General features: G+C 35.3%; 1 protein-coding gene across 2 annotated transcripts in view; it reads right to left on the bottom strand.

Moving 5' to 3' along the window:
- Window positions 1-4,345: 4,345 nt before the first annotated feature.
- Window positions 4,346-14,083, bottom strand: part of LOC149769309 (calcium-activated chloride channel regulator 1-like) — a 33,336-nt gene continuing 23,598 nt past the window's right edge. The window contains exons 10-14 of one of the 2 annotated variants that reach the window (XM_089949925.1): window positions 13,411-13,681; window positions 12,823-12,984; window positions 12,259-12,465; window positions 9,078-9,527; window positions 4,346-6,585 (exon numbers count right to left, since the gene is read on the bottom strand). In XM_089949925.1, coding sequence (XP_089806051.1) covers window positions 6,443-6,585; window positions 9,078-9,527; window positions 12,259-12,465; window positions 12,823-12,984; window positions 13,411-13,681 — 1,233 coding nt within the window. In that variant the 3' untranslated portion in view covers window positions 4,346-6,442. The remainder of the gene's footprint in view (window positions 6,586-9,077; window positions 9,528-12,258; window positions 12,466-12,822; window positions 12,985-13,410; window positions 13,682-14,083) is intronic. The other variant, XM_089949928.1, reaches the window with a different exon arrangement.

The following is a 14,083-nucleotide window of genomic DNA, read 5'->3' as shown; positions in this document are numbered from 1 at the left end:
CTGCTCCGGACAAACATTGAATAATATGGTGGCCAGCACTACTTTTCAACTTAGAGAAAATTTAAGAAATAAAGTAACTTTTAATCAATATAATAAAGCAGCAATTAATCTGATTTATCTGATTTATTGCTTTTGCAAATACTTTTTTTGCTGCCTAGCAAAATACACATATGTTGTTCTGTTATATTTGTCTATGTATCAAACGCTATTTATAAACTTACTCTTGTGATTTAATGCGTTACAAACATTGTGTACACCAAATATCATTTTTAGATCAATTGTAGACTCATTTTACATTTTTGGATTTTTTATGTTTTCTTGGAATTTCAACATTTTAAAAATTTGACTAGTTTTTCAGTTTCATTAATAAAAAATAAAAATTAAACAAGTTAGTAGTTCTATTCTACTCAGTTCAGTCAATGTTGCAATAGCATGCGTAGAAATGCTGAGTACGACTGAGGTTAATTTCTCCTAAGCATGGATCTTGACCCTCGGTGTGTCCAGAATGGACAAGAAGCGTGTGATAAAGAGGAAACGTAGAACTACAAAGAGGATGGAGGCAAGTACACAGCAGTCAGAAGAAAAGAAGCCTTTTCCAGTTACGAAATTTAATTGAATAAGCTCACAAGACATCGTCAGAGGCCAGGTTAAAGAAAACAGGAAACCAACAAATTGACGTTTGTGAAAGACGTGTTTACAATTGCGTTCTCATTATTTTTCATACATAATATAAGCAAAGAAAGTTAGATTCTAATGGTGTTTATTTGCAACTATTTCGCCTTTACTGCTTTTTTTAAATCTATCGTTGTATGGATAACAATTTTTGTTTTTCTTACGATCATTGAAACATTTTCTTCATATACACACACAAACACGCATATATACACACCTTTTTCTTTGTTTTGGATCTGTTTTCGGGGTGGGGAATGTAATTTGGCAACGATAGACAGGTTTATAATTCTATGATATCTGTTTGGTCATGAGAGGGTCTGCTTGAACATAAAATACACTCAAAAAAATCATCGAATTTTGAACATGAGCTGTAATTCTCCTGATTCGATATCTATTGCTGATGGCACGTTGTCTTTCTTGTTGTTATTGTTGTTGTTGCTTATTTCCTCGCGGGTTGTGACAAAGCGGATTGATATAGCGGTATAATTTCTTTTCATTCATTATTTGTTGCAAAGCTTCTTGGTTTCACATCTGTGACTCTGTTGGCCACATATAATCATCAGGTTCATGTCTCGTTTTCTCTTCGTTTCATGTTGCTGTAGAAAAGTCGAGTCTTCCGTCTAATGTCTGTTAATATCATTGAATGTCTTCTTGTGTCGTCTTCAAAGCATCGTACTCAAAGATATGTACTCTCAATAACATCTGAAATTGATGCGATACTAATAAAAATATGCAAAGAATCGTCTGGAACTGATCATGATATTGATTGAATAGTAGTGATACTTGTAGTAGTAGTTGTAGTAGTTGCTGGGGCAGTAGTTGTAGTGAAACCAGCAGCAAGAGCGGTAATGTCGTAATTGGTATAAGTAAAGGTTGCAGGTCAACTCCAACACATCACCGTCATGGTATTGTACTGAAGTGTAATGTCTTGTGGTTGGGCGTTAAAATGATGTTTGACATAACTGAATACACTCTATTCAACGTAATGATTGGTGGATATAAACGCAATAGACGGATATGATAAGTGAGACTTTGGCATCGTTCTAAAACTCATTTTCAGTACGCTAACAAGGTTATATCGGGATGCTTTTCACCAGACTTTTCATCCGTTCTCAAAGGATCCAGATGCAAGTTAGCTGAGAATCATCGATAGTTACTCCAGTGTTGTGTCAACTAGACTACCATTTATATTTCTTGTCAAAAGGTGTTATAACACGTCTCACAGAAATAACATTATTTCTCTGAAAGATTTATGAGAAATTGCAAGAGTGTGTCAATATGGTCTTGGAATATAATCCAACGGTGAAAAGAGTGAAGACGTGTGGCCTATGCTTAACATCATTTATGAACACGAACCTGTCCCTTTTCAGGGCTCCTCATTTTTCTACAAAAGGATACTAATCGCTGATTGCCAACTTCACCATGTTTATGTTTGTCTACGAATGAACACAAGTAGCCCTATTCTACATCCCCTTTGTATGATGGTGAGCTCATACACAGTATGTATGCATAAAACAAAATTATAGACCATATCCGCACCCTTTGTGTAAGTGTGATGGCATGTTGAATTGAAAGTCAAAGCATTTGAGCTACCCCTAGTCTTGTATATCAGACAGTACATTCGTTTGTAAATAAGGGTGTTAATGGCCATCTCATAACTTCAGATTCACTCATCTGCATTGGTTGCAAACTTTTATGTAAGTTTTGGGTTTCATTAGGCGTGTTAGTAACAATTACATACATATCCTTTCCCTCTTCTATTTCCTTATCGGCGTGGATGTTTGTCTTTGAGTACTGTTTTGTCTGTCAGATTAGGTGGTATTCGTTTTCACCATTATCTATATTTACACCGCGCTTATATATACGATTGAATGTATACGTGAATTCATCTTTGTTCCCATTACCTATTCCCTACCTTCCTCATCATTTTGTTTGCATGTATCGCTTGTGTCCTTAAGAACGTGTTCCATTTTGTTAGGACTCCATGGCCATAAACTAAGTAACAGAAAAAAGCAAAACCGACAAGTTCTGAGAAACTAAAATAATTTATTTATGAAAATTATAAAATGAAAATTTAAGAAGGACTTACAGTATTATGAATTAAGTCCACAATAATTCTAAAATGTTTTTCACAAGTCCAAAGAATATAATTTTCTGAATGAATTTCAGATCCTCGAATGGACTGATCTGCCAACAGTCGAGATGAAATAAAATGGCATTTTCCAGAATTCCTTTGAATAAATTCACAACAGTAATAGTACCAGAATAATATTGAGTCCCATGAGGACTTTGTAATACCAATGAATAATAAAATCAAATATCTCCTCAGAAATTATATTTAAATACAACATTAAGCACATTTGCTGGCTGATATTAAAACAAGAACATATGAGATAGGAATCCGAAGTAGGAGTGGATTAATTGCTCAGCTATCGGTAACCTAGTGGTTAGAGCGTCCGCCTCGTATGTGGGAGCTCGCGGGTTCGAACCCCGGGCGAGTCATACCAAAGACTTGTAAAAATGGTTAGAACAGCTGTTTCGCTTGGCGCTCAGAATGAAGAGGTTAGTGTTAGGACTGGTTGATCTGGTGTCAGGGTAATGTGACTGGGTGGGACATCATACTACATGTCTGCGGCATGATGTCCTAGTGCTACTCGTCATCACTACATCGTAGCTATATGACTGGAAAATTGTTAGAGCTACTCGAAAAAGCATAATCACATATACAAGCTCAGCAATCTGCTTACATACACTCATAACGTTCCAAAAAGGGAATTTCAATCTTCTCACAACATGATATATCGCAAAACACCAAGTAGTAATAGAACCCACTGCATCGGACCATCCAATGAAAACTAATGCAAATATTCTAAGAACCTAATAAACCACCTATCCAACGGGAAATAACCCCAAACTCGTTAACAGGTTTATTATAAATATTATTGTTAATGGTCGTAAATACCTATTTACGTACCAAACCCTGACATAAAAAATAGATACCATCATATACAAAACGTTATGCAAAATATAGATGTATATCACAATTACAAAATGACAAATTTTGACATCCTAAGGTTAAATCCCATAAGGCCTATAGCGACCCCGCTGATATTAGCCCATATTCGCATCATCACGTTAAATTTGCATATTAGCCCCTTAGCAATGTTAATCTACTTACGGTTCAAAATGACCCCATTATTTCCATACCTCTTCTATACTACTAAGATCCTGAAGGCTGCTAACTACAACTTTTTACAACACTTTTATAGTATACGCATATTTTAGTAAAACGCGTAATTTGAAATATGTATATCTTTCAGTGTAAGACAATTGATGCAACATTCCATACGTATTCACCCGTGCATTCCGAGACAGTAACACTCGCCATCACTTATCATTTTAAATGTGTATGTATACAGAGTATTGTGATATGTATAATGCTAGAAAAGGTTTGGAACGTCTTTTGTATCTAGTTTTATTTACACAAAACATTTGCCTTACATCTAAATAAGAATTAAATGCAATGTTAGCACATCATACGCCGTACACGCAAAAAGGAATAAGTAGACATATACCACATTGTAATTAAAATCTAAAATTGTATTATACACAGCACACTTACAAAACAAATAAGTAAGCATATACGACATATTTGTATGTTGTAATTAAAATCTCTGAGTTTTATTATACAGAATACACATATAAAAGACATAGGCATACCTGTAATACATATTGGAAATCAAATCTCTTAATTTCACCAAACAAAGTAAAGGTACAAGCGAAAAAGGTGGACAAGTACCAAATATTGAAATTAAAATATCTCAATTTCATTATCCGTACTTGAAATCTCTAAATTTAACTATACGTAATTAAAATCTGATAATACAAATGATAAAAAAAACTTACTTTAGAAGAAAAAAAATTCTCCTATTCTGCTCATGTACGCAAAGATGTAATAGGTTACTCCATTTGCATAAGAAAATATAAACGAGTTTTTTAGATGATACTGCACGATCTTCGGGATGCAGTATTCATCCGAGAAAACGAGTTCATATTTTCCCATACTAATACAGTAACCTATTGTTTATTATATACTCATTGTCTTTTTCTACCTGAGACTTAATTATAACAAATACACTACAAGACACAAAGTAATTGAATTTATACTTTGTTCCAAAATGAATACACAATGGTAGATTCATAAATGCATAATAACAACATTAATGCGCACATAACACCGATCACCGACCTTTCAACTTAGTCGCGCGTTTGACGTTAGTTTCATAAGGAATTCTTGTTATGGTCTACTTAAAATTGAAATTTAGAGTCATATTGTGAATGAATGCGTATTTCAACAACTTTTCCAGTTGGTCTGGGATGAATGGGTTTTGTATTCTGTTGTGTTTTTTTTTTTTGTTTTTTTTTATGTTGGGGAGTCGGTGGTGTGGGTTGGGGGTTGTCGATTCAACTCAATTCCGCTAATTGTGGACGGGATTTATCCGCTGCGCCAATTGCAAACAAAGTACATGTGTCTTTGATTGGAGAATGGACGGACTTGTCTTGACTCAGCTGCATGTGTGTTTCTGTTATGTCATTGAATAGTTGGAATAATAATGTGGAGAAAATATGAACTCTTCAAATTGTAATGATCAAAAAGACGCTATGGAATATCAATGTTATTGCATTGTGAGTGCAGTAAGGAGAATATTATTGCAGCTGGAAATGTAGTCGATATTACAGTACAATTTAGCCGTGTGTAATCAGTCTTTTGAACCCATGATACAGCTCATGTAATTTGGATTTGCAGAACTAAGAAAGTACATTTTGAGGAAATTCAAGATGCAAATAGGTACGTATATGTTTGCCATTCTTGTTACGAGCTAAAGAAGATATGTGTATGCCATGTCACTTAAATGTGTTTTGATGGGACTCCAGCTATGTTATGACCTGTATCGTTAGCTGAAATCCGAAATATTGTATTAACAAAGTTAACGCAGAAAATTGCAAAGCAGCTGGTGTGCGATAGTCCATTTAGCCGGTGAAAATAAATATTCTCCATCGTCTTGGCTTATTGGTACTAAGGCCCTTACTTTTCTACTAAAACGTTAGTTCTATATTTTTTCGCACGAATACAGTACTTTGATTTATAAAATGGCACGTCTGTGACAGATATGCTATAGCTATTGCTATTATTCTTTTGTATGCTATTTTTATATACCCCAGAGAGCACTATTCATAGTCTGAACTATCGCACTAACAAAAAGTTACGGACATTTCTCCTAAATAACTTAAAATGATCAGAATGGGACATTTCTCCTAAATAACTTAAAATGATCAGAATGGTATTTTCTATACTTCATCTCTAAGGTTTGCTGCGGATATTGCGAAGATCACGTTCATTCAGCTGCTTGTTTGAAGGTTTCAATTCGGACTCAGTAAACGCATTCACATGTTTTACTTTATCATCTCTACTTTCAAATAGACGAAACAGCTGCTTCAGTTCACCAACAACCAAATCTAATAAACTAAAACTTACGTTGTCTACTACCTGAGTGTGTATCATTTGTTTACAAAGTTGTAATTAATACACTATGGTATTTTAGGCACATGTGTCGCGCAAGTGCGTGCAATAACAAGGTGTTCAGTATCGTAAAATACTGCACAATTCCGACAATGTAAAGTTCACGGAGCAAAAAAAAGGAATATATCATAAAAGAGCTATATAAACTTCCAGAATTTGTAAACGGTTGAATTTTGTTTTGTTCTCTTTTTAAACATCTTTCGGTTCCTTCATTAGAGGCGATGTAGTCTCCTCCTCACCGGCTAGACCACCTTCAGCGCATATTGTTGTTTCTTCTACATGGGAGGTTATATCGACATCATGCTTTAAAGGTATTTGGGTCAACGTGCCTTCTGCAAAGAGAAAATCATCAATAATGAATCAACATTTCAAATGTCGACCATGTCAAATAAATGGTGGGAGAGAGTTTTTTGTGCGAAAATTGATTTTGTTCCTGACATCTTGCTTTTGAAAGAGAGTTTTCCATAAAAATTGCTTTATAATTGTTTTTTCGAATTAGCATCCATTGTAAGTATTCACATGAAATGGCTTTAATTGTTTCAGATTTTCTAGGCACAGAACAAGGATTGTATTAAATATATAGTAGTATTCTTTCAGAATTAGGTTGATATTGTTATACTTGATGCCTGTGATAAAACATGATATATCTGAACTGCATAAGTGTTTTTAATTGTTTCAATATAGATGAAATTACGGTGGTCTTAAAAGTCAAGTTCTTCTGTATCATGAATATTGGCTTATACAGCCCATACAATCGTACTGTAAAAATGGCTAGTTGTTGCTATCGACTTCATTAGAACACATGTAACAAATAAATTGCGGCTTCTTACTTTAAATCAGGTCACTACCTGCTGAGGTGTACGAAACATTACTTTAAGAAAAGGAACTTATACTGTAAGTATAAAACGGATGGATCACAGTAGTGCCATATAAGAACTTAAACTCTGAATTATTCCGACTGACATCGTAGTTATTCATTGCAATGAATAGTAACGGCAGGTAGTACCTATATTACACATTCTAAATAAAAAAACAGGTAATTGTATTTAAAAAGCTCTAGCTAGAAGAGAAAATAAACTGCTTTTAGTTTCTAAAGCTTCACAATTATTTTACGAACTCTGACACATTCTCGAGTCTCCGGCTTGGCCAGTGTGGATATGTGAGAAAGCTTGCCAGTAGCTTCTCGTGGGTCGGTGGTTCTTTCCGGGGGTTTTCCCGGATTTTTCCTCCACCATTAATACTGGCCGCCATGTATAGCCTATCTTGTGCTGAAAATGGCGTTAAACCCTATAACAACAACAACAAAAACTAAAACATTCAGACACGTTTGAATTGACCCTTTAAAAATGTTGGACTGAAGGTGACATTATTCTGTAAATACCACTCATACTGGTGTGAATGCATTAGAAATATAGTAGAAAGATATCTGTCCATGTATACATGTTAAAGGGATTGCTTCAAAATTAAATTGAAATGTTTCAGAATGTCTATTGCTTGCAGAAGTGTAGTCACCCACCAAAACTAGATAATTTGTCCTTGTGGGAAAAAAAATAAACTGATTTTTTTTGTTTCTAACTAAAAGAATGTAATCTAGATACCACGAGTATATTACAATGTATAGTGTTTGCTGTGCTCAATTTCAGCGATTTGGTCAATATTCACGGTGTATTAACTAATGTTATGTGAACACATTTCTGAAACTGTTGTATAGGTAGACATTAACATCAACTTAATAATTACATTACACTGCAGTCAGTGAGCATAATAAGGAACCAACAACAAGAGCTCATTAAAGGTGTTTCAAACAAGAATAAATAGTTGCATTATGGCATCAACTGAATCTTATTGATTCAACAGGCACACTAACAGGTAAAGTTATCTCACAAGCATTTAAGCGCATTTCACGAAGAATCCTACTGACACTCCGAATTACACATATCGGTCCACTGAATCCCTACACATTTAAACTCATCGTAATATTTTCAGTTTTTAAGTTTCATTCCCCGGTTCATTTCTCTTTTGGGGCGCAAGTGCCCCGGTTCATTTTCATTTGAGGCTAGAGTGTCCTTGTTAATGTTCATTTGTAGCTATAACTTTTTTGAGCCTATACATTTCCTTGAGGCTAGAAATATTTCCGACATTTCGATTATATAAAATGATTTGAAGCTCAATCGTCACAACCTACCTAGAGAAGCGCGTATTGAGGTCAACTCGAACACTGTTACTAAATAACCGCCCAATTGAGGTCAACCACTTGCAACGTTGTTGCCATTTACGTCACCCATGTTAAATTCCTCTTGTCCCTATACGGTCTCACCATGTTAAATTCCCATAGACCCTATATTCCACAGTCACTTTTGTTAGGGTCACAAACTTGCAATAACGTTGCCATTTTAAAAATTTTAGGCTGTATTCCATTTTCACTATTTTGCTTGGAAGTCCCGTTGCAGGCTATACATTTTGAGGCTATATTCCTTGTTCACTCTTTCCTTTGTAATGTCCCCTTGAGGCTTAATCCCCATACTTTGCTATTAATATAAGTTCTGCATTCAAAAATGGGGTGTCAATCGATAAACAATTTTTTTTCACAAGGCCAATAGCCGGCAAAACTGCCCAGATATGATGTAAAATTTACACGTCAGAAACTTACAATACAGCGATATTTGTATATACCATGTGTTTTGTTTACTTCAGGTACATTTGCCTTATTGTACTAGACAAGGCTTTGTATCCGTTTTGATATTATTGTATTGTTGAAGACCTTATCTATTATCATAAAAATTCTAAATAGCAATTAATCAATGAAGATGACAAGAACAATTACCATAGTTGATTGTTTCCATACCTCCGGACTGCTTTCGTCTTTTGTACAGAAACAATCCACCAACCGCAAGAGCGAGTATTGCAACAACTACCACACCAACGACAATATATATCGTTGAGTTCGATGTATTCACTTCCGGCTGTTTATCGATATCATATTTCTTTATTGCAGTCACTGTAAAGTTCTCTGTGATGTTGAAGGAAGATGATCTTCCAAGAGTGATGATATTAGATACGCTTCCCTTATTGCCATTCCTATCCACAGCACGGATGCCAACATACCAGATTGCTTCAATGTTACTGAATCCAGGTTCATTTCCCTCAAAGACTAACTGCTCAGTTTCTCCGGATGTCTTGGGTACTATGTTACTGGTGTTGAGAAGGGTACCGGAGTCAAAGTCGTTGATGAGAACGTTGATACTGTTTGACGTTCTTACCTCGTAATACTGGGCTAAAAGTACACTCAGAGATTTTATATATATATAGAAAGAATTCAAATCATGTGGCGAATACCAATCCTTTCAAGTGCAATGGATCCAGCAAGGGATCACAAGTGTCAGGGATTGATTAAGATAAATGTAATAAACTGACAACGAACAGTGCGAAACTAGTATCTAGCTAGCCTGAGCCGCATAACGAATGAATACAGGCCTGTAGAGAAGCATGGGAAACTAGAACTATAGACAATCCACCAACACACTTCCTAGTTCATCTCCTGCAGCTTGTCCTAAAACTCAATATCTTTGCATTTAATGAAGAAAACTACCTCCAAATTAACGGAACCGCAATGAGTACAAAAATGGCCCCTTCGTACGCTAATATTTTTATGGGAAAACTGGTGGGTCAACTTTTGGCATCGGTTGAACTACACCATACCAGTGGGTACGCTTTACCGATCATACAGAAATGAAGTAGCAACATGCAAGAGAAAGTCTCGATGATTTCATATCAAAAGAAAACGACTTCCATCCCTCAATAAAGTTCACGGCAGAAGTCTCCAACTCAAACCACGTCTTCCTGGAAACAACAACCAGACTGGTAGAAAACAAACTCAATACAGACATCTACTCCGAACCAACCGACAAACAACAGTATCTCCTCCCAAATAACTGTCATCCAAAACACTGCATTAGGGACATCCCATATAGCCAGGCACTGAGGGTACGCAGAAATTGCTCCGACGATGAAACATTCCTAGAAAGGTCTGAAGAGCTGTCAAAACATTTAATTTACCGAGGCTACGAAAAAGACGTGATTAAGGAGGCAACCTAAAGGGATAAACAAATAAACCGCGATGACCTACTAAAATTTGGAAAAAAGGAAAAGACTGATAGGATACCATTTATCCTGACCTACCGTCCAGACAACCCCGAAGTAGGTAAAATCATCGGGAAACACTGACCCGTGGAATCGTGGGACGCACTAAATTTAATCCTCCCTAACAAATCTGTAGTCACCTACCGGAGACCAAAAAATATCAAGGCCATCCTAGTTAGAGCGAAACTAACGCCAATCACTAATCAAGACCAGCCTAGTCAATCTGGGCCCTGTGGCGATAAATCGTGCAAACCCTGTCAACATATGATAGAAACCAGGACATTTTCTAGCACAGTGACTAGAGACAAATTAAACATACATGGTCCAAACAAAACGTGCAAAACAGGGAATGTCGTTTCTCTCATCACATGTGAGATCTGAAGCCTTCAGTATGTTGGAGAAACTGAAAAGCTACACAAAAAGCTCAGCCTTCATAGATCTGATTGGATGACACAGAAGCTGTACAGAAGCCCGGCCGCAGAACACTTCTCCTCCCCTGGCCACACTTTCAGTGATATAGCACTTATTGCAATTGCTCACAACCCAAGTGGAGTCCCCAAACTAGGAAGTTAAAGGAATCTCACTGGATACACCGAATTAGAACATTGAAATCAAGCGGTTTAAACCACGAAGACTAGAAAAAGACAAACATGCACAAATAAAATAATCTTTTGTAGCCGACACATTTTCTCTTAAACGATTCTCTAAATTTGCTTAATAGCCTATGACTTCTATAACAATGAAATATGGGTATATAATTTGAGCTTACATAAATTTACATAAAATAACAGATGTCGTCATGGCTTATCAACTTTAGTTAAATACAAATATTTTCCAGTACCAGCAACAAACTGAAATAAACAAGTTGAAACGTAATAAAGTTAAACGGTTGAATTCCTGTAGATACAACCATGTAAAGTTTCGAAAAAATAACCGTGTTTATCTTTTATTTGTTTGTCTTGTCTATGTTTTATATTTGCCTTAAAAAAAGACTCATTAAAGTGTCGAAAGCGCTCATGCAAGCTATATACTAGTTTCGCACTGTTCGTTGTCAGTTTATTGCATATATATATATATATATATATATATATATATATATATATATATATATATATATATATATATATATATATATAATGCGAAATCTAAAACTGCAATGTGAAAGCATGAGAAGGATCATTACGTGTGATTGACTGTTAGAAAGAAAACGTTTTCCTGCAGATATATTTAGTTTAACGTTAGGAAACCGAATAGTAATCTTCATTTTTATAGGAAGGCTTTTTATGGTAAAATCATATCAGATCCTGCAAAAGGTTCGCAAATTATTAAACGTTTGTTCTTAGGTGAGGCAAATGTTTGTAACCATTTATGTGAGTCAATATTTGTAACTATTTAGGTGATACAATGCTTGTAACTATTCAGACGAGACAGTTTATCTATTGAGGTGAGAAAATGACTATAACATTTTGGATCTGAGTTCAATTTTGAGTATTGTCTCAAAAAAACAGCGTGCTTTCCGCGGATAAAAATAAACAATAAATTAATTAAAAACGGGCTGACTTTATTTGCTATTAAGTATTTTCTAATGTTTATCATTACGGTTCTGCATGGATCTGTTTCGACCCAAATTGTACTTTAATCTTTAATTGTGAAATCACATCCCTCTGGGGTGATGGAAGTCAGTAAATACTTAAGAAACCCACCTAACATGGACTGGCTACCATTCAGTGCATCACTCAGTAACAGTAAGGACCGTAACCTTGAGTGCGGACATTATATGTAAGCGTCAATCTCATTGTGTTACAGCTTATACGTTAGTCTAATATATGTTTCAGGAAACATTGTTTAAGGTCATTGTTGCTAACCTTGGCCCATATCAAAGTCATCCCCTGTAGCTGTGAATTCAAGGAGAACAGCATTGGCAGTTGCATTAGCGATACGTAGATCTGAGATGGCATCCGGCGGGGAAGTGTCTGGAGCTGAAGAACTGTAGTTTTTCACCACAAATTCATTTGGAATAATACTCCGCATAAAGACTTCTACAGATTCCATGACTGGCTGTGCTTCTTCACCTGCAGACGAAATTGTGACACAATTCAAAATTTGGTTATAAACGACCCTAATATTCTGATATTCATATTTAGGTTTACAAGATAGTGATGGGTCCATAATATTTCTAACAGATAACGTACATGTATTTGGGGGCAGCTTTTTAACAATTTGTTTGATAATTAAAAAGGCATATGTCCTGACCAGACGACCATAAATATTGGCATGCACATTGGTGTCATCTGTTTTATCATATATATATATATATATATATATATATATATATATATATATATATATATATATATATATATATATATATATATATATATATATTCGTCTTCAATGTTGAGACTCGTTAACCGATAATCAACCCTTACCTCCGGGTACTGTAGGAGCTCTCTGACCGGATGGTGAAGAATAAGTTACGGTTCCCTCATCGCTGGACACTGTTATCTTCATATTGTATCGTCCATTACCGGTAAAGTAGTTCTTGTACAGATAGGTTGTGTAAAGGCCATCATTTACATTTAGGTCTGCCCCTTCAGGAAGATAAACGATTTTCTTTTAGATCCGATATTTGTATCCGGTTTGCTATTATTTTCTAGCGACTACATTTACAAATAAAATTAAACTAATTAACGAAAATTTGTATGTTTGTTTAAAAAAAAAATATTACAAAATTATGGCAAAGATAGAAAACAAATCATCGGATTAGAATTTTAGAGTATGTAATATGAATCAATCAGAAGACCGGATTTCAAAAGGTCAAAGAAAGTAAGAGAAAACAAAAATAAGAAGGCACATATGGATTTATAGCAACAATTGAATAACAAATGGCAACATAATAATATATACTGAACTATAAACATTGCTAATATATGGTAAGTTCAAACAAAAATAGCAGGCTTAATCGGAAAATATCTTGTCAACCTAATCCATTCATCGTTCTTGCTCATTCCCAATACCTTTTCCTGTATCATGGAGTTCCAGGTTAATGCCTAAACCATCTCCACGGATCAGCATTCCTGTAACCTTTGCATTTAAAACCGGGGACCTTCCTTTTTCCACATCCACGTACAGGCGTATGGTAGAAGCGGAAGCAAAGTCGATTTCAGTGTCAGAGAGCCACGATCTTACACGTATGACATCTGCATTTGAACCACGAGGGGATGATGTAACGTAGACATTATAGTAAGTAGCTTCAGGGGAGGAAAGGATAAATCTATATGCACCAGCCTGGAGCAAAAAAAGAGATGTATATGCGTTTGCTTCAGTATATTCATTCGTTCATGATAAGAAAAAACACTTTGCACCATGTCAAATGCCTCAAATCAGTAGCAGCTTGGACGGATTCTTGGGATGGATTGATTCCGCTTAAGCAAAAAGAAATATGAGTTTTTATGCAAAACCGTGTAACGTAGAAATGATTTCCTTTTCAAATCTCGACCTCTCACACTTCCAACATCTAAATAAAAAATAAATATATGTTTGCCACTTAAATAGGTAATTATATTGTTTTATGGTCAAGGAGTGCCAACATTGATAGCTGTTACTGTACACTTTTAAAAGGTTTACATACATATTCAGTCTAAATTATCTTCATTTCCACATGAATACACTTTAATTAATTATTATTGT

The sequence above is a fragment of the Sinohyriopsis cumingii genome, unplaced genomic scaffold (genome assembly GCF_028554795.1).
Source record: "Sinohyriopsis cumingii isolate HCF-2022 unplaced genomic scaffold, ASM2855479v2 utg003970l, whole genome shotgun sequence".
Taxonomy (NCBI): domain Eukaryota; kingdom Metazoa; phylum Mollusca; class Bivalvia; order Unionida; family Unionidae; genus Sinohyriopsis; species Sinohyriopsis cumingii.
The sequence above is the reverse complement of the archived record's forward strand: the minus strand, read 5'-3'. Positions and strand labels throughout refer to the sequence as shown.